Raw genomic sequence first — 21704 nt, 5'->3', positions numbered from 1 at the left:
AAAGCTGGGCAGAGGTAGATAGCATATGTAAAGAGACTATCATGCCTGAAGCTCTGAAGTCCCAGATTCAATTCCCCACACCACCATAAGACAGAGCTGAGCAGTGCTCCAGTAAAAACAAACAAACGGTGGATTGGGTGGTAGCATAGCAGGTTAAGCGCACATAGTGCAAAGCCCAAGGACCGGCCTGAGGATCCAGGTTCAAGCCCCCAGCTCCCCACATGCAGGGGGGGGTTGCTTTACAAGTGGTGAAGCTGGTCTGCAGGTGTCATCTTTCTCTCCCCACCCCCTGCCTTCCCCTCCCCTCTGTCCTATCTAACAACAGTAGCAACAGTAACAACAACAAAGGGCAACAAAAATGGGAAAAATGTCCTCCAGGAGCAGTGCAGGCAATAACCCTGGAGGCAAAAAAAAAAGAAAAAAGAAAAAACTTCTGGGACTAGTGGAGTCATTGTGTAGGCACTGGGCCCCAGTGATAATGCAGGTGACTAAAATAAAATAAAATAGACTAGAATAAAATAAAATAAAGAAGAGCATGGTCAAGCATGGCGGCAAGGGTGAGGTTGCAAAGAGTTTGGGGGTGAAGCATGCTGCATTCATCATCTGTCCTTAAATAGGACACCAGCAATTGTTGGTGCAGGGAGCATCTTGAATTTGGCAATTTCATAATCAGAACTTTTTATTTATTTTTTTAAGAATTTATTTATTTATTCATGAGAAAGATAGGCTATAGGAGAGAAAGAACAAGCCATCAGTCTGGTACATGTGCTGCCGGGGATTGAACTCAAGACCACATGCTTGAGAGACTAGTGCCTTAGCCACTGCGCCACCTCCCGGACCACAGAACTTTTTATTTTTTTAAAGTTTTTTTTTTTTTACTTATCTTTATTTATTGGATAGAGACAGAAATAGAAAGGGAAGAGGAAGATAGAGAGGGAGAGAGACACCTGCAGACCTGATTCACCACTTGTGAAGCTTTCTCTCTGTAGGTGGGGACCAGGGACTTGAACCCAGATGCAATGTGAGCTCAATATAATGTGAGTGCTTAGCCAGGTGTGCCACAGCCTGGCCCCAGAACTTTTCATTTTAATTAAAAAAAAATCTCACTCTCATGCAGAAGTTGAAAAACAAGATCAGAAAAGAAAATAGAAGTAGAACTTGAAATGGAATTGGCGTATCACACCAAAGTAAAAGACTCTGGGGTGGGTGGGTGGGGACAATACAGGTCCAGGAAGGATTCAGAGGACCTAGTGGGGGTTGTTTTGTTAAATGGGAAACTGGGGAATGTTATGCATGTTCAAACTATTGTACTTACTGTTGAATGTAAAACATTAATTCCCCAATAAAAAAAAAGTGAAAAAAAAAAACGAAAAAAAGAATTTATGATGTAAATATGATGGATATCTGCTCGGTAGCCAGAGGATTACATGACAATACCATGGTGATCCTGCATTAACTGTCATAATTTGTGCATCCCTACAAAGATGCTTTTGATGTTTCTCAATCCATGCTCTGATGTAATGAAAACTTTTTGGAAATGAAAAAAAAAAATTCTGCCGGAAGAATGGGAATTAAAGATGTGGGAAAGAATTTTCAAGGGTCTGGTGTTGTAAAATCTAAGTCAGAAATGAGGAGGAGAGGGAGTCGGTGGTAGCGCAGCAGGCTAAGCGCAGGTGGCGCAAAGCGCAAGGACCCCAGTAAGGATCCCGGTTCAAGGCTCCAGCTCCTCACCTGCAGGGGAGTCGCTTCACAAGCGGTGAAGCAGGTCTGCAGGTGCCTGTCTTTCTCTCCTCGTCTCCGTCTTCCCCATCTCTCTCCATTTCTCTCTGTCCTATTGATGACATCATTAAAAACAACAATAATAATAAACACAAAATGATAAAACAATAAGGGCAACAAAAGGGAATAAATAAATATTAAAAAAAAAAGAAATGAGGAGAAGAACAGGTACTATGGTAGCACTCACCAAGATAAAGCTGGGTTAGCAATATTCTTACCAGAGAAGGAGACTTCTGAACAAAAATAGTCCTTTCCTTCCCTCTCCCCCCCCTATTTTATTTGATAAGACAGAAATAAGAGAGAAATAAGAGATAAGAGAGAAACTGAGGTGGGAGATAGGGAAAAAGACACCTGTAGACCTGCTTCACTGTTCATGAAGCATCCCCTTGCAGGTGGGGAATGGGCGCTTGAATTTGGGTCCTTGTGCATGGTGACATGCTTGCTTACACTTGTGTCTCACCCCCCCACCCTAGTAAAGACTATTGATAAGGGCAAACTATCTTATTTAGTGAGGTTTGGACTCAAACGTGGGTTGCACACATGGCAAAGTAACACACTATCCAGGTGAGCTATTGTATTGCCTCTGAAAGATGTTTTTGATAATGAGAAAGGAGCTCATTTGTCAAGATGGCATAACAATTCTAAGCATTTATGCAGATGATAACATCTTCCAAATCTACAGAAAAATACACAATTATAGTCAGAGGTTTTAATAGTCTTTCAATAATGGATAGAATAGACAAAAAGTTCAGTAAAGATAAAGAAGATCTGAACAATTTCCATGATCCTACTGACATCTGTAAAATACACCACCAAATAACAGGATACACATTTCTCAAGTGCATGTGGAACAATTATTTAGATCACGGGGCCGGGTGATGGTGCGCCTAGTTAAGCACACAAATTACCAAGCTCAGGGACCCGGGTTTGAGACCCCACTCCCCACCTACATGGGGGACACTTGATGAGTGATGAGCAAGTCTGCAAGTGTCTTTCTTTTTTAAAATTTATTTATTCATTCCCTTTTTGACCTTTTTGTTTTATTGTTGTAGTTGTTGTTGTTATTGCTGTTGTTGGATAGGACAGAGAGAAATGGAGAGAGGAGGGGAAGACAGAGAGGGGGAAAGACAGACACCTGCAGACCTGCTTCACCATCTGTGAAGCGACTCCCCTGCAGGTGGGGAGCCGGGAGCTGGAACCGGGATCCTTACGCTGGTCCTTATGCTTTGTGCCACCTGCACTTAACCTGCTGCGTTACCGCTCTACTCTCTGTACGTATTTTTCTTTTTTAAAAAAACGTATTTATTTATTTATTTGAAAGATAGGAGAGAGAGAGAAAGAACCAAACATCACTCTGGTATATGTGCTGCCGGGGATTGAACTCAGGACCTCATGCCCGAGAGTCCAGTGCCTTAGCCACTGTGCCACCTCCGGGACCAAGTGTTTTCCTATTCCTCTATCACCCCATCCTCTCTCAATTTTTCTCTCTCTATATAACAAAAAATAGAAACTAAAAGGAAAAGGTGGCCGTTGTGAGTGGTGGACTCGGTGCCGGCACTGAGCCCCAACAATAACCATGATGGCCAAAATAATAATAATAATAATAATATTCTGATCTATGAAACAAGTGTCAATACATTTAAAAGGATCTAGGCTGGGGAGCCAGCATAATAGTTATGCAAAAATACTTTTTTGTATTTATAAACTAAGGTTTAGAGGGCCCAAGTTCAGTCCCTGGAACCACAATAAGCAAGAGCTGAGCAATGCTCCGGTCAAAAAAATAAATAAATAAATAAATAAAACTGTCAGCTTCAAATTCTATACCTATATCCTTCAGGTGGTCCAGGAAGTGGAACAGTGGGTACAGTGTTGGACCCAAGGGTGGTAGTGCAGCGGGTTAAGCGCAGGTGGCACAAACCGCAAGGACCGGCGTAAGGATCCCTGTTCAAGCCCCAGGCTCCCCACCTGCAGGAGAGTCGCTTCACAAATGGTGAAGTAGGTCTATCTTTCTCTCCCCCTCTCTGTGTCTTCCCCTCCTCTCTCCATTTCTCTCTGTCCTATCCAACAACAGCAACATCAACAACAACAACAATAAAACAACCAGGGCAACAAAAGGGAATAAATAAAATAAATAAGAGTTGGACCCAAATATGGAGATCCTGAGTTTGACCCCCAGCAATGCAAATGTCAGAGTGATACTTTAGCACCTCTCTCATAATATACATTTATTTATTTTTAATTTCTTTATTGGGGGATTAATGGTTTACAGTCAGTAGTAAAATACAATAGTTTGTACATGCATACCATTTCCACATGGCAATACAACCCCCATTAGGTACTCCTCTGCCATCATGTTTCAGGACCTAAACTCTTCCCCCAACCCCAGGATCTTTTACTTTGGTGTAATACACCAGTTTCTTTTTATTTTTAACAGAGAGTGAGAGAGAGAAAGATACAAAAAGAGACCACTCAGCTCTGGCTTATGGTGATTCAGGGGACTGAACCTGGGACTTTGAAGCCTCAGGCATGAGTCTTTTTTTTTTTTCCCAATCCAGGAATAAGGAATGCTCTTATACATATTTTTTCTTTTTTTGTTTTTTTCTCCCTCCATGGTTATCGTTGGGGCTCAGAGCCAGTACTACGAATCCACTGCTCCTGGAGGCCATTTTTCCCATTTTTATTGGATAGGACAGAGAGAAATTGAGAGAGGAGGGGGAGACAGAGTAGGATAGACACCTGCAAACCTGCCTCACCACTTGTGTTGTGACAGCCCCACCCCCTGCAGGTGAGGAGCCGGGGGCTCGAACTGGAATCCTTTTGCAGGTCCTTTTGCATTTTTATACTGTGTGCTTAACCCGGTGTGACACCACCTGCCTCACCTCTTCCTATTTCCCCTTCCATTTCTTTGTCTCTGTCTGTCCCATAAATGAACAAACTAAAACAATAAAATAATAAGTGTAGTCTTAGTATATCAATAATTGCATGTAATGGTTTAAATACACTAATTGGAAGGTAGAGGTTAATACTTAAGATTAAGAAACATGGCCACTATCTATTGGAAACTCCCTCCAAATAAAATGACATAGAAAGGTTGAGAGTAAAATATGGCAAAAGGTATGCCATAGAAATGTTAAGCAAAAGAAATAAAGAGGGGCTACAGTAATACCAAATGAGGTAGTTTCTAAAGTAAAGAGAATTGCTGGGGACAAAGAGAGATACTGCACAATGATTAAAGGACCAATCAACCAAGAAAACACAGTTATCCCCTAAGTATGTGCCAAATAATAAAGCTTCAAAATACACATTGCAAAAGCTGATAGAATCAAAAGGAAAAACAGGTCTTATATATTACAGATGAACACTGCCCTCTTTCAACCACTGATACTTACTAGACAGAATGCCAGCAAGGATATAGAACTTAACATCATCATCAACCAATGAAATCTACTTGACTATTACATAACACTCCACCCAACAATAGCAGAATTCACATGCTTTTCTAAGTGCTTAAATTCAGAATACTCACCAAGATAAACCATATCTAGGTCATAAAACAAACCTTCACGAACTGTTTTTCCTTGACGCTGCTAACGAATCATGGTGGCTTCATGCCTGCATGATTCTATTGGTGATTTTTTTTTTTCCAGTTAGAGGGTAAGGCAGAGAGGGAGAGAGGGAGGGGGAAAGACAGAGAGGAGAAAGACATCACAGCATTGTTTCACTGCGCATGAAACCTCTTCTTCTCGTGGCGCTCCACTATGGTGGTCCCAACAAGGGCCCACATCCTTACGTGCTCTACCAGGCAGCTCTACCAGGCAAGACACCCGCTAGCCCCCTTCTTCTTCTTCTTCTTCTTCTTCTTCTTCTTCTTCTTCTTCTTCTTCTTCTTCTTCTTCTTCTTCTTCTTCTTCTTCTTCTTCTTCTTCTTCTTCTTCTTCTTCTTCTTCTTCTTCTTCTAGCGTTTGCCCTTCTTCCGTAGCCAGTCAACAGCGTCAGGTTGAGCCTGATGTAAAGTTTCGAGACCTCCTTTGAATCTGGAGAGGTGGCAGTCGTTGACTATGTGGGTCATAGTCTGTCTGGAGCCGCAGGGGCAGTTCGGGTCGTCTGTGGCTCCCCAGCGATGGAACATAGCGGCGCACCGGCCATGGCCTGTTCGATAGCGATTGAGGAGGGCCCAATCATAACGTGCTAGGTCAAAGCCGGGTTGACGCTTGCAGGGGTCTGTGATGAGATGTTTGTTCTTGACCTCAGCTGACTGCCAACTCTGTTTCCAAGAGTCTGGAACAGAGAAGTTCAGTGTAGGCGTAGGGGACCAGATTGGGTGACGAGACGTCAAGCGTTGGACAGGGTGGGCGAAGATATCCGCGTATATTGGCAGGTCCGGTCGAGCGTAGACGTGGGAAATGAACTTAGATGATGCCGCATCCTGACGAATATCTGGCGGGGCGATGTTGCTAAGAACTGGCAGCCATGGAACCGGGGTGGAACGGATACCACCTCTTAGGCTGTAATAAACAACTTTTATTTATTTATTTATTTATTTATTTATTTATTTATTTATTTATTTTTGGTCTCCAGGGTTATCGCTGGGGCTCAGTGTTAGGGAAGAGAGAAATTGAGGAGGAGGAGGAGGAGGAGATTGAGAGAGAGAGAGAGAGAGAGAGAGACACCTGCAGACCTGCTTCACCACTTGTGAAGCTTCCCCTTGACAGATGGAGTGGGATCTTGAACCCAGATCCTTGTACACAGTACTATGTGCACTTAACTGGATATGCCACTGCCTAGCCCCATTTTTTCATATTTTCATAATTATTCATTTTATTTTATAGGACAGACAGAAATTGAGAAGGGAGAGGGAGACAGAGGAGAGAATCATTTATAGCACTGTCTCACCACTTGAGAGGCTTGTCCCCTGCAGGTGAGGGTTGAGGACTTAAACCTGGGCGCTTACGCCTGGCAGTGTCTGTACTCAGCTCCTGAGGGTTGAGGACTTAAACCTGGGCGCTTACGCCTGGCAGTGTCTGTACTCAGCTCCTGAGGGTTGAGGACTTAAACCTGGGCCCTTACGCCTGGCAGTGTCTGTACTCAGCTCCTGAGGGCTGAGGACTTAAACCTGGGCCCTTACGCCTGGCAGTGTCTGTACTCAGCTCCTGAGGGCTGAGGACTTAAACCTGGGCCCTTACGCCTGGCAGTGTCTGTACTCAGCTCCTGAGGGCTGAGGACTTAAACCTGGGCCCTTACGCCTGGCAGTGTCTGTACTCAGCTCCTGAGGGCTGAGGACTTAAACCTGGGCCCTTACGCCTGGCAGTGTCTGTACTCAGCTCCTGAGGGCTGAGGACTTAAACCTGGGCCCTTACGCCTGGCAGTGTCTGTACTCAGCTCCTGAGGGCTGAGGACTTAAACCTGGGCGCTTACGCCTGGCAGTGTCTGTACTCAGCTCCTGAGGGCTGAGGACTTAAACCTGGGCGCTTACGCCTGGCAGTGTCTGTACTCAGCTCCTGAGGGCTGAGGACTTAAACCTGGGCCCTTACGCCTGGCAGTGTCTGTACTCAGCTCCTGAGGGCTGAGGACTTAAACCTGGGCCCTTACGCCTGGCAGTGTCTGTACTCAGCTCCTGAGGGCTGAGGACTTAAACCTGGGCCCTTACGCCTGGCAGTGTCTGTACTCAGCTCCTGAGGGCTGAGGACTTAAACCTGGGCCCTTACGCCTGGCAGTGTCTGTACTCAGCTCCTGAGGGCTGAGGACTTAAACCTGGGCCCTTACGCCTGGCAGTGTCTGTACTCAGCTCCTGAGGGCTGAGGACTTAAACCTGGGCCCTTACGCCTGGCAGTGTCTGTACTCAGCTCCTGAGGGCTGAGGACTTAAACCTGGGCCCTTACGCCTGGCAGTGTCTGTACTCAGCTCCTGAGGGCTGAGGACTTAAACCTGGGCCCTTACGCCTGGCAGTGTCTGTACTCAGCTCCTGAGGGCTGAGGACTTAAACCTGGGCCCTTACGCCTGGCAGTGTCTGTACTCAGCTCCTGAGGGCTGAGGACTTAAACCTGGGCCCTTACGCCTGGCAGTGTCTGTACTCAGCTCCTGAGGGCTGAGGACTTAAACCTGGGCCCTTACGCCTGGCAGTGTCTGTACTCAGCTCCTGAGGGCTGAGGACTTAAACCTGGGCCCTTACGCCTGGCAGTGTCTGTACTCAGCTCCTGAGGGCTGAGGACTTAAACCTGGGCCCTTACGCCTGGCAGTGTCTGTACTCAGCTCCTGAGGGCTGAGGACTTAAACCTGGGCCCTTACGCCTGGCAGTGTCTGTACTCAGCTCCTGAGGGCTGAGGACTTAAACCTGGGCCCTTACGCCTGGCAGTGTCTGTACTCAGCTCCTGAGGGCTGAGGACTTAAACCTGGGCCCTTACGCCTGGCAGTGTCTGTACTCAGCTCCTGAGGGCTGAGGACTTAAACCTGGGCCCTTACGCCTGGCAGTGTCTGTACTCAGCTCCTGAGGGCTGAGGACTTAAACCTGGGCCCTTACGCCTGGCAGTGTCTGTACTCAGCTCCTGAGGGCTGAGGACTTAAACCTGGGCCCTTACGCCTGGCAGTGTCTGTACTCAGCTCCTGAGGGCTGAGGACTTAAACCTGGGCCCTTACGCCTGGCAGTGTCTGTACTCAGCTCCTGAGGGCTGAGGACTTAAACCTGGGCCCTTACGCCTGGCAGTGTCTGTACTCAGCTCCTGAGGGCTGAGGACTTAAACCTGGGCCCTTACGCCTGGCAGTGTCTGTACTCAGCTCCTGAGGGCTGAGGACTTAAACCTGGGCCCTTACGCCTGGCAGTGTCTGTACTCAGCTCCTGAGGGCTGAGGACTTAAACCTGGGCCCTTACGCCTGGCAGTGTCTGTACTCAGCTCCTGAGGGCTGAGGACTTAAACCTGGGCCCTTACGCCTGGCAGTGTCTGTACTCAGCTCCTGAGGGCTGAGGACTTAAACCTGGGCCCTTACGCCTGGCAGTGTCTGTACTCAGCTCCTGAGGGCTGAGGACTTAAACCTGGGCGCTTACGCCTGGCAGTGTCTGTACTCAGCTCCTGAGGGCTGAGGACTTAAACCTGGGCGCTTACGCCTGGCAGTGTCTGTACTCAGCTCCTGAGGGCTGAGGACTTAAACCTGGGCCCTTACGCCTGGCAGTGTCTGTACTCAGCTCCTGAGGGCTGAGGACTTAAACCTGGGCGCTTACGCCTGGCAGTGTCTGTACTCAGCTCCTGAGGGCTGAGGACTTAAACCTGGGCGCTTACGCCTGGCAGTGTCTGTACTCAGCTCCTGAGGGCTGAGGACTTAAACCTGGGCGCTTACGCCTGGCAGTGTCTGTACTCAGCTCCTGAGGGCTGAGGACTTAAACCTGGGCGCTTACGCCTGGCAGTGTCTGTACTCAGCTCCTGAGGGCTGAGGACTTAAACCTGGGCGCTTACGCCTGGCAGTGTCTGTACTCAGCTCCTGAGGGCTGAGGACTTAAACCTGGGCGCTTACGCCTGGCAGTGTCTGTACTCAGCTCCTGAGGGCTGAGGACTTAAACCTGGGCGCTTACGCCTGGCAGTGTCTGTACTCAGCTCCTGAGGGCTGAGGACTTAAACCTGGGCGCTTACGCCTGGCAGTGTCTGTACTCAGCTCCTGAGGGCTGAGGACTTAAACCTGGGCCCTTACGCCTGGCAGTGTCTGTACTCAGCTCCTGAGGGCTGAGGACTTAAACCTGGGCCCTTACGCCTGGCAGTGTCTGTACTCAGCTCCTGAGGGCTGAGGACTTAAACCTGGGCCCTTACGCCTGGCAGTGTCTGTACTCAGCTCCTGAGGGCTGAGGACTTAAACCTGGGCCCTTACGCCTGGCAGTGTCTGTACTCAGCTCCTGAGGGCTGAGGACTTAAACCTGGGCCCTTACGCCTGGCAGTGTCTGTACTCAGCTCCTGAGGGCTGAGGACTTAAACCTGGGCGCTTACGCCTGGCAGTGTCTGTACTCAGCTCCTGAGGGCTGAGGACTTAAACCTGGGCCCTTACGCCTGGCAGTGTCTGTACTCAGCTCCTGAGGGCTGAGGACTTAAACCTGGGCCCTTACGCCTGGCAGTGTCTGTACTCAGCTCCTGAGGGCTGAGGACTTAAACCTGGGCCCTTACGCCTGGCAGTGTCTGTACTCAGCTCCTGAGGGCTGAGGACTTAAACCTGGGCCCTTACGCCTGGCAGTGTCTGTACTCAGCTCCTGAGGGCTGAGGACTTAAACCTGGGCGCTTACGCCTGGCAGTGTCTGTACTCAGCTCCTGAGGGCTGAGGACTTAAACCTGGGCGCTTACGCCTGGCAGTGTCTGTACTCAGCTCCTGAGGGCTGAGGACTTAAACCTGGGCGCTTACGCCTGGCAGTGTCTGTACTCAGCTCCTGAGGGCTGAGGACTTAAACCTGGGCGCTTACGCCTGGCAGTGTCTGTACTCAGCTCCTGAGGGCTGAGGACTTAAACCTGGGCGCTTACGCCTGGCAGTGTCTGTACTCAGCTCCTGAGGGCTGAGGACTTAAACCTGGGCGCTTACGCCTGGCAGTGTCTGTACTCAGCTCCTGAGGGCTGAGGACTTAAACCTGGGCGCTTACGCCTGGCAGTGTCTGTACTCAGCTCCTGAGGGCTGAGGACTTAAACCTGGGCGCTTACGCCTGGCAGTGTCTGTACTCAGCTCCTGAGGGCTGAGGACTTAAACCTGGGCGCTTACGCCTGGCAGTGTCTGTACTCAGCTCCTGAGGGCTGAGGACTTAAACCTGGGCGCTTACGCCTGGCAGTGTCTGTACTCAGCTCCTGAGTGCCGCTACCCAGTTTCTTCTTCTTTTTTACTACCCAGCTTCTACACAACTTTTTAAGAGGTTTATTTATTTATTTGTCTTTATTTATGTATTTACTTTTCCTCCAGGGTTATCGCTGGGGCTCAGTGCCTCCACTATGAATCTACTGGTTCTGGAGACCATTTAAAAAAAATGTTTATTTAATAAGAAGGAACATTGACAAAACCATAGGATAAGAGAGGTACAACTTCGCACAATTCCCACCACCAGAACTCTGTATCCCCTCCCCTCCCGATAGCTTTCCTATTCTTTATCCCTCTAGGAATATGGACCTGAGATCATTGTGGGGTGCAGAAGGTGGAAGGTCTGGCTTCTGTAATTGCTTCCCCACTGAATATGGACATTGACAGGTTGATCCATACTCCCAGCCTGTGTCTCTCTTTCCCTAGTGGGGAAGGGCTCTGGGGAAGCGGAGCTCCAGGACACATTGGTGGGGTTGTCTGGCCGGGGAAGTCTGGTCGCATCATGCTGGCATCTGGAACCTGGTGGCTGAAAAGAGAGTTAACATATAAAGCCAAACAAATTGTTCACCAATCATGGACCTAAAGGCTGGAATAGTGCAGATGAAGAGTTGGGGGGTCCTCCATTTTGTCGATAGCTAGTAGGCATATTTTATTTATATTTCAAAGGGCCTATAGCTATACTAGTGGTTTTTTAAAAAATATTTTATTTATTCATTAGTGAGAAAGATAGGAGGAGAGAGAAAGAACCAGACATCACTCTGGTACATGTGCTGCCGGGAATTGAACTCAGGACCTCATGCCTGAGAGTCCAATGCCTTAGCCACTGCACCACCTCCCAGACCACTCTATATTAGTGTTTGTTTTTTTTTTTTGCCTGAGCCTGAAATCTGATATGCAGGTGGATCCAAGTTATTGTCTGGGAAAATGATGTCATGGTTGGGAAAAGGACCAGAAAGCTGGATCAGGGAAGAGAGTATCTCCCTCATATGAGAAAGGGGTAAAAATACTGTTGACTGTAAACCCCATCAATTTGATGTGATCTGAGGCCCATAATTAGCTTAGGAGCCTGTGTGACCTCTGCATCCCTCTAGATCTGAGCTCACATTCTGTGGTCATGAGTAGGAACATTCCATTCTGCCCCAGTATCAACCCATCTTCCTCGGGTGTAGCATAGAGTATGTTGTCCTTCTTCCCCTCAGAGGATGGAACATTCTCTACCATTGTTGATCCAAGTTGAGGGCAAGGTCCTATGGGGCCCACAAAGGGGTCTATTGTGTTTTTCCTGATAGAAATAACCAGTATCGGGAGTCGGGCAGTAGCGCAGGTGGCGCAAAGCGCAAGGACCGGCGTAAGGATCCCAGTTCGAGCCCCCAGCTTCCCACCTGCAGGGGAGTCACTTCACAATCGGTGAAGCAGGTCTGCAGGTGTCTCTCTTTCTCTCCCCCTCTCTGTCTTCCCCTCCTCTCTCCATTTCTCACCGTCCTATTCAACAATGACGACATCAATAACAACAACAATAACTACAACAACAATAAAAAACAACAAGGGCAACAAAAGGGAAAATAAATAAATATATTTAAAGAAATGACCAGTATCAATGGAGAGAGGGATTTATTCGAGTTTTAGGCCCATCACATCTGTTTGGGAAACTCAAGATTCCTCGATTAGGGCCCGAGCTGGTGGAATGGCCTGATAGTGACTAAAGAGTCATCGTTAAAATATGCCAGTCTCTTGCCCTTATTCAGCTTTTGCAGTCCTTGCTTTGTTAAGGTTAGCTTGGGAGTGAGTGAGAGAACTGTCATAGGAGGTAGGTGAGGAGGGTATCTAAGTCTGAGTGGACGCTATTTCATTATGAACTTGATACTGACTCACTACAGACTATTGTGTATTTTTGCTTTCAGGTATGTATTTTGCCCTAATTTATGGATACATGTGAACATATGCTCTATCATATGGGACCTGGTATATGTCTAGGTTTTGGGACTTTGTTAGGAAGTGAACCTCCTAGAATGGAATTAGAGAATCCTATGAAAGGAAAGGTCTCACCTGAGTGATGAGGGTGAAGGGTTGGCAATCCATGCCTAATGTCTCTGTACACAGCCTGAGGTGAAGCATGCTGAGACGGTACTCGTTTCATTGATTACGGTGGAATCGGCGGATATAATATCATTTGGCCTGACTTGAGAGACGCGTCCAGGAAAGTGAGTTCCACCCCAGAGGTTCCAGGATTGGGAGAAACATAGGCTCTGTAGAGGAAGCAGGACAACCCTGTTGTCTTAGGGTTTAAGAAGACAATAGATAGTTATTTCAGTAATCATATTGTTTGGCAGTTGGGTTAACTTTGAAAAATCCCTTTGTTAGGATTTTCTGTATCATACACACTATCACCATATTTTATGTCCTTTGACATTATTTGCATATAGCTATGCCACCGGTTGCTTTTATTCTCCCTGGACTAAGCTTTTAAGAGAGCCAATATATCAAAGACTCAGCCTATTTATTAAAAAGACTCAGTCTGTGCTTTAAGAAGTCTGAGGCATACAATCAGTTTTTCCCCTCTCATATTACTTAGTCATTTATATGACTACAAATTAATAGGAGTGTACATAAATACCATTCCTGACACCGAAAGACTGTGTCTCATCCCCCTGCCCCCATGAGGCTGAACATCCACCCTCACCCTCCACCCAGGGTTTTTACGTTGGTGCCCTACTACAAATTTAGTCAGATCCTGCTTTGAGTTTCCCTTTCTGTTCTTCTTTCTCAACTTCTGTTGATGAGTGGGATCATTCCATACTGGTCATTATCTTTCTGACTTATCTCACTTAACATAATTCCTTCTAGCTCCATCCAAGATGGGTCAGAGAAGGTGGGTTCATTGTTCTTGATAGCTGCATAGTATTCCATTGTGTATATATACCACAGCTTTCTCAGCCACTCATCTGGTGTTGGGCACCTGGGTTCCTTCCAGGTTTTAGCTATTATGAATTGTGCTGCTATGAACATAGGTGTACACATCTTTTTGATTGGGCATTATGGAATCCTTGGGGTATGTTGCTAAGCTTCCGAGAGATTGTGGTTTAGTCTTTGCCTTTTCATGCGCTTCTCCCTTCTCCCCGCCCCCTACCCTACGTACTTCCTGGGTTCCTGCCGCAGCCGCCAGAGGAGAAGGATGCAGGACAGATCTGTGTGGTGATTAGTTTGAGAGTCTCTCTCTGCTGCCGGAGCAAAAAGACAGGAGAGCACATGTTTACCCACTCGTGAATAAAGATTAAACTGCGTTCTCAGCTCAGCCATGTGTCTCTGGTTGTCTCTGTTACCCACCCGTGAAGCCAGCCCGGCTTAAAACAACATATGGCGCCTACAACGTGGGATGTGACCTGCCCATCCCCCAGATAAGTGACAATTTGGCTACCTATGCACTATGGCCTTCCTTTCTGCTTGTGAAGAGATCTCCAAAGGCCTCTGCCCTTTCTTCACAAGACTGTTTCGCTGTTTCTGGAACATTTATCTCCGGACCACTCTGTGGTTTCCGCCCAACGCCAGCCCGCAGGAGCCCAACGCCAGCCCACATGAGCTGGCTTTCCACTGAAGTGGCACGGGGCATTGGGCGTGGGCTCCTCCCACGCTGCTCGGCCGCCGATAGCAGGGCAGCAGGCATGGCGGGCAAGGCTGCAGCCCATCATGGCCACCACCCCGGGGCACCTCGACCCATGCCTTCTGCACGGCTGGCCGGCCCGCCCTCCTGCTATGAAGTCTGGACAGATCCTGGGCCACCCGGAGACTGCGGGCTCCCTGCCGAAACTGGGCCCCCTGGCCGAGATCCCCAACTCGGCTCTGAAGTCAGAAAAGCTAGAATACACAGAGATTCCTGCAGAGATCGCTACCTACAATTCCTGAACTGAAGTTGCGCAAGAAGCCACCGCTGGACAACGTATTCCCTGACTCCCTGAACGGCTAAGACAGTATAGATCTAAACTCACTCGTGTTTAAAATGACATGTCTTCGTAACAAAAGTTTTCCTCCTTGTGTATTGAAGACCATGTTTACGTGTGTGTTTAAAGTTTGGTAAACATTAACTTTAAGGTTAAAAATGTAACTTTAAGGCTATATTCTTACCAGACAGAGTTAAATTAAAAAGGTTTTCAACATAGTTCTCATAAAGGTAAAATTAACTTACATTTAAAGTCTGAGTTAAAAATTAGTTAAAAATCAATATATTTTAACTAAGTTAGTCTAAAAAAAAAAACCTGTGCACACCTAGGGTGTGTCTCCATCTTCAATGGATGTAACAAAAGGTTAAATAGACTTGTTGATATGTAAAATTCTTGAATTCTTCTCAATTAGAAATGGTAGATTACACAGTGGTTATGCTAATGATTCTCATGCCTTACGTTTTTTTTTCCCCCATGGTTCTTCTGTTTACCTTTCCACATTTTATTGTTTAAACTTTAAACAACCTTAAAATCATACTAAAAAGACTTCCAATTGTAATAGAGTTATCAATTGTGGTAAACTAACCCGCTACAAGTTTTGTTTCATAAGTAAGTGAATTGCAGCTGTCAAGTTCTCTACAGAAAAGCGGAATTCCGATGGCTGACATTCCCCATCAAGACAGACGTACAACAATTCACCCCCTGGCATTTCTTCCGTGGACATCTGCTTTGGAATGGCACTTCTATCAGACTCACTGGTACACCTCTTGGACACTTTACACAACTCTACAGCAGCTTCCCTTTATGCTGCTGGGCTTCTCAAAGACTGACTGCAGCAAGCTGCCTTGGGACTCTAGGCCATATCCCCGCCCCCATGCTAGGTAATGCCCGTCGAGGCAAGTAACGCCCCCCCAGAGGCAAAAGAAGCCCCCAGAGACAGGAAATGTTTTTTTAGCTGATAAGTCTTTCCCATAGAGGCAAAAACGCCCCCCTCAGGCCTTCCCTTGGCAGCACACTGGTTCTTGTTGCTCGCTTCCATGTTCCTCCATGTTTGTGCCAGTTTCTTTTTAAAAAATGCCTGTACGATATAGGTTTCTGTTCACCCCACACTCCTGATACTATGCTCAATTAGTTTAAAAGGGGGAATTGTTGCTATGCTTCCGAGAGACTGTGGTTTAGTCTTTGCCTTTTCGTGCACTTCTCCCTTCTCCCTGCCCCCTACCCTATGTACTTCCTGGGTTCCTGCCGCAGCCGCCAGAGAAGGATGCAGGACAGATCTGTGTGGTGATTAGTTTGAGAGTCTCTCTGCCACCGGAGCAAAAAGACAGGAGAGCACGTTTGCCCAATTGTGAATAAACACTAAACTGCATTCTCAGCTCAGCCGTGTGTCTCTGGTCGTCTGTTACCCACCTGTGAAGCCAGCCCGGCTTAAAACAACAGGGGTATATCCCCAGGAGAGGAATTACTGGGTCATATGGAAGGTCCATGTCTAGCCTTGTGAGAGTTCTCCAGACTGCTCTCCACAGAGGCTGGACCAATTTACATTCCCACCAGCAATGCAGATGGGTTCCTCTGTCCCCACAGCCTCTCTAGCATTTGTTGCTGCTGTCCTTTTTGATGTATGCCATTCTCACAGGAGTGAGGAGGTATCTCAATGTTGTCTTTATTTGCATTTCTTTGACAATCGGCGACCTGGAGCAATTTTTCATGTTTGTTAGCCTTTTGGATCTTTTGGAGGCCGTTTATTCCACTGTTGTTGTTGCTGCTGGTGGTGGTAGATAGGACAGAGAAAAATTGAGAGAAACATGGAAGACATGAGAGAAAGATAGATATCCGCAGACCTGCTTCACCACTTAACCCAGCGTGCTACTGCCCGGACACTGGACTTTCTTTTTTCTTTTTTTTTTTTTTTCCTCTTCCAGGGTTATTGCTGGGCTCGGTGCCTGCACCATGAATCCACCGCTCCTGGAGGCCATTATTTTTTCCCCCTTTTGTTGCCCTTGTTGTAGCTTCGTTGTGGTTATTATTATTGCTCTTGTTGATGCAATTCGTTGTTGGATAGGACAGAGAGAAATGGAGAGAGGAGGGGAAGACAGAGAAGGGGAGAGAAAGATAGACACCTGCAGACCTGCTTCACCGCCTGTGAAGCGACTCCCCTGCAGGTGGGGACCCGGGGGCTCGAACCGGGATCCTTACGCCAGTCCCTGCGCTTTGCGCCACATGCGCTTAACCCACTGCGCCACCGCCCGACCCCCCCTGGACTTTATTTTTATGAGACAGTAGAGTGATACCCGTCAGGGTTCCGCTTAGCTCTGGCATATTGGGAACTGAGCATCAGGTGTGCATGCCCTGTGCTGTAACACTGAGTTAGTCCCCTGCCCATGAATTTAGACTATTTACGCATCTTTCTTGCTTACTTTGTCCTCCCTGCTTCCCTCATGCTAACAACTTTTTTTTTCAATATATTTATTTATTTTCCCCTTTGTTGCCCTTGTTTTACTGTTGTTGTTGGATAGGACAGAAAGAAATGGAGAGAGGAGGGGAAGACAGAGGGGGAGAGAAAGATAGACACCTGCAGACCTACTTCACTGTCCGTGAAGCGACTCCCCTGCAGATGGGGAGCCAGAGGCTTGAACCAGGATCCTTACGACAGTCCTCGCGCTTTGTGCCACATGTGCTTAACCTGCTGTGCTACCGCCCGGACTCCCACTAACAACTGGTTTTATCTTCCTTCTTCACACTGTTGTCATCTTAAGGAAGAGTCATCTAGATGAAGGCTGTTGAGGTGATAACATTTCTGTATTTTCTCAGTAAGGAGGAAAGTTAATGGTCTCCTTTAACCCTAGTGGCCAAAAGTCTCTGTCTCTCACCACTCTGACATACGATATGCCAAGAATCAAACTTGGGACATCATGCTTGAGAGTGCAATGCCTTATCCACTGCACCAACTCCTGAGCTGTAAAAGTTTTTTCCAAAGAACAAAACAGAGAGCTGGAGATGGAGTACTTACATAGGTAAATTAAATCAACAATGACAAATTAATTTATTTTATGAACTAGAGAGGGAGAGAGCAAGAGCAAAACATGACTGTTTTGGTCTATATGGTGACAGAGACAGAACCTGGGACCTCCGGCACACAAGTGGTGCATTCCACCTGCTGGAAAACATCGACAACTTTACATTTCACATATTTTTAAAATATTTTATTTATTTATTAGTGAGAAAGATAGGAGGAGAGAGGGAAAGAACCAGACATCACTTTGCTACGTGTGCTGCGGGGATTGAACTTGGGACCTCATGCCTGAGAATCCAATGCTTTATCCACTGTGCCACCTCCCGGACCACCATTCCACACATTTTATTCAGTACCAAACACAAACACATTCATCATCTGGAAAGTGCTGCAGCCCAGCCCTAGCTCAGCTGTGGGAACTGGGCTCAATCTGGTGTCTAGAAGTCATCACAGGACTGAAAATAAGGTTAGGAGTATCTGGAGCCTTTTAATGAGTGGTATAAATGATCACTTATCATACTATCAATCTCCCCCTCTGCTGTGGCCCAACTCCAGCAAAGGCCCAGAGTAACAGACCAATATGGAGTATCTTAGGTACCTTTCACTCACTCACTCACTCACTCCTCTAATTTTCTTCTTCTTTTTTAAATATTTCTTTACTTTCCCTTTTGTTGCCCTTGTTTTTGTTTTTTAATTGTTGTTGTAGTTATTGAGACAGGGCAGAGAGAATGGAGAGGGGAAGACAGAGAGCGAAAGAGAAAGACAGACACCTGCAGACCTGCTTCACCACCTGTGAAGAGACTGCCCAGCAGGTGGGGAGCCGGGGGCTCGAACCGGGATCCTTAGGTCGGTCCTTGCGCTTTGCGCCATGTGCGCTTAACCCACTGTACTACCGCCTGACTCCCCTCCCCTCATTTTCTAAAGGAGGGCAATAACCCAAAGAGACAGTTCCTAGAAGAACAAGTCTCTATACAGTGAGTGAGGCACAACAATATAACTGGGGAAATAAGGAGGGATGGTATAGGAGCCCAGCGCTGCTGCTTAGGCTTCCTGGGCAGAGGTTCAGGACTCAGCTGCTTCTGTCCCCAAAGAGGAGTTTCTGGGCCCTATGTGACCCTCCTGGCTCTGATTTAAGAGTACCACCTAATTATGGGTCTCTTTGTACTCGGAGGTTGCTAGCTCTTCAGTCATCCTCATCCTCATCGTCTATCTGAAACCGTTTCTTCTTTTGGGTTCCTGAAGCTCCTGGCTCTGGTGCTATGGAAATGACATAAGGAGTAAAAGAGAAAACATTACTGGTCTGCTTAGCTGCCTGTGGTGCCCGAGTCAGAATGTGGAGGCTGACACGATGGAAGAGAAAGGAGCTGGAGGTCAGCCGTCACACTCTGCACTGACTTCCTACCTTTGCTCCCATCCCCGTCTTCCTCCTCTTCCTCATCACTGTCCAGCAGCTGTCGCTTCTTCGGTGCCACTTTCAGCTGCTCTTCCCTGCCAGCAGGGTCTTCCTCTGAAATGACTGTAAGAGGCAGAAAATTAGGGAAGTGGGTCCTCAAAATCTCAACTTCCCTGTCAGCACTCCAGCTCAACAGGGCTGGCACACAGTGAGGCCTCAATAGATAGGTAAATAAGTGGTCCTGCTGTTACCCGCTGAGGTCTTCAGGCCTGCTTTCTTTTTCCGGGCTAACTGTAGGGCCTTCAGAGCTTGTGCTCTGTTCTCTGTAAGGTGCTCCTCTTCAGGGTGCACCTCCTCATGGTGCTCTTCCTCAGGGCTCAGGTCTCTGGAGGTTCTAGATTCTAGTCCTGGCTGACGCACTTCCCCTTCCTCTGCTTGCTGCAAAGAAGCTGCTACCCTCCGGAGATGGGTGGGACTCAGCTTGGCTGGAATTCGCCAGAAGGTTTCCTATAGGGTACAAACGTTAAATGTGAGCAATGGGAAAGGTCCAGCTTCCAGATTTTTACTCACTGAATAATATGACTGTACATTGATCCAGACATACAAGGATCTTATCTGGTGCTTTTAAATCAGAGCTGGGAGGGTCACCTAGGGCCTAGAAACTCCTCTCTGGGGACAGAAGCAGCTGAGTCCTGAACTTCTGCCCAGGAAGCCTAAGCAGCAGCACTGGGCTCCTGTGCAACCCCCAGTTATGTTGTTATGCCTCTACTTATTTACGCAATGTAAGTCCAGCATCTAGAGAACAGTACTTGCAGCATTAAGAGATTCCAAGTACTTATAGCTGTTAAGTCAATCAGTGAAAGACTGGATTCTGAGGATCTAGATGTGAAACCATTCCAATCCTCACTCTGAAGGGATCACAATCTACTGGGAGTAAGAATCAATGTATTGATTCAATGAAATTGAGGTTCAAATCGCATTGACCACTTTCACTTTTGGAATTGAGGAAATGATGTGGACTGAGCTTCTCTGAAGACATAACCAATGAACTGATTCTTAAAGGTTGGGTGGCAGATCTTTAAGAAGATGGGTGTGGGGAGTCGGGTCGGGCGGTAGCGCAGTGGGTTAAGTGCAGGTGGCAAAAGTGCAAGGACTGGCATAAAGCTTACGGTTTGAGGCCCCGGCTCCCCACCCGCGGGGGAGTCACTTCACAAGCGGTGAAGCAGGTGTCTTTCTCTCCCCCTCTGTCTTCTCCCCCCTCTCCATTTCTCCCTGTCCTATCCAACAATGACATCAATAACAACAACAATAACTACAACAAGGGCAACAAAAGGGAATAAATAAATATAAAAAAAAAGATGGGTGTGTGTGTGCCACCATGTATATGTGGCTCGAGCCTTCTAGTAGGACAGGGAGACACAACTGTTTGGAAGGACAAAAAGGCATGCTGTATGGACGAAGGACAGTAACCCAGGAAGACTATATAGGCGTTCAGGTGGCATGGTTGTAAGGCTATCAAGGCTGGTAAGCTACCCAGAGGCTTAGAATTGCTCTGGACAGGGGAATATTACAATCAGAACTATATCTCAGAAAGATAATTCACAGGGAAACAGAAGGATAAATATGGGATGATCTCACTCTCAGGCAGAAGTTGAAAAATAAGTTCAGAAAAAAAAAAAACAAAAAACAAGTAGAACCTGAAATGGAATTGGCGTATCGCACTAAAGTAAAAGACTCTGGGGTGGGGGTGGGGAGAATACAGGTCCAAGAAGGATGATAGAGGAACTAGTGGGGGTTGTACTGTTATATGGGAAACTGGAGAAGGTTATGCATGTACAAACTATTTGTATTTACTGTTGAATGTAAAACATTAATTCCCCAATAAAGAAATAAAAAAACCAAAACATGAAATTACGGTATCTCAAAAAAAAAAAAAAAAAAGATAATTCACAGGGGGCTGGGTGGTGGTGACCTGGTTGAATGCACATGTTACCAAGCGCAAGGACCTAGGTTTGAGCCGTGCTCCCCATCTGCAGGGGAGACAATTCATGAGTAGTGAAGTAGGTCTGCAAGTTTCTCTCTTCCTCTCTATCTCCCCCTCCATTCTCAATTTTTCTGTTTTATCTAATAGAAATTAGAAAGAAAAAACAGGGGGTCGGGCGGTGGCGCAGTGGGTTAAGTGCACGTGGCGCAAAGCGCAGGAACCGGTGTAAGGATCCCGGTTCGAGCCCCCGGCTCCCCACCTGCAGGGGAGTCGCTTCACAGGCAGTGAAGCAGGTCTGCAGGTGTCTATCTTTCTCTCCCCCTCTCTCTCTGTCTTCCCCTCCTTTCTCCATTTTCTCTCTGTCCTATCCAACAACAAAGCAACGTCAACAATGGCAATAATAACCACAACGAGGCTGCAACAACTAGGGAAACAAAAAGGGGGAAAAATGGCCTCCAGGAGCGGTGGATTCATGGTGCAGGCACAGAGCCCAGCAATAACCCTGGAGGGGAAAAAAAAAAAAAAAAAAAGAAAGAAAAAACAAACCACTGTGAGCAGTGGATTCATAGTGCTGGCACTGAGTCCTAGCAATAACTCTAGTGGCAATTAAAAAAAAACAACAATTTACAAGGCAGCACAAAAGATGGACTTTGGGACAGGGGGAACTGGAAAGAGGAAAACTAACAAGAATTTTGGTCAGAGATGACAGGAAATGATGCCAATTGTGGGAAGAGGTAAAGGTGTTCTTGTGCAACAGCATCGACATGTTTTGGCTGACACTGTCACTGC

At 47.2% G+C, this 21704-nt stretch overlaps 1 protein-coding gene across 2 annotated transcripts in view; it reads right to left on the bottom strand.

Moving 5' to 3' along the window:
* TIMELESS (timeless circadian regulator) overlaps positions 1-21704 on the bottom strand; it is a 95728-nt gene that overhangs the window by 24473 nt on the left and 49551 nt on the right. The window contains exons 27-29 of one of the 2 annotated variants that reach the window (XR_009550810.1): positions 19183-19438; positions 18941-19054; positions 18440-18795 (exon numbers count right to left, since the gene is read on the bottom strand). Coding sequence is in view for 1 of the 2 variants with exons in the window: in XM_060195141.1 (XP_060051124.1) it covers positions 18722-18795; positions 18941-19054; positions 19183-19438 (444 nt within the window). In the remaining variant the exon portion in view is untranslated. Of the gene's footprint in view, positions 1-17742; positions 18796-18940; positions 19055-19182; positions 19439-21704 lie in introns of those variants that run through there. The other variant, XM_060195141.1, reaches the window with a different exon arrangement.

This window comes from Erinaceus europaeus, chromosome 7, assembly GCF_950295315.1.
Source record: "Erinaceus europaeus chromosome 7, mEriEur2.1, whole genome shotgun sequence".
Classification (NCBI taxonomy): domain Eukaryota; kingdom Metazoa; phylum Chordata; class Mammalia; order Eulipotyphla; family Erinaceidae; genus Erinaceus; species Erinaceus europaeus.
This window is presented reverse-complemented; position numbering and strand designations above follow the sequence as displayed.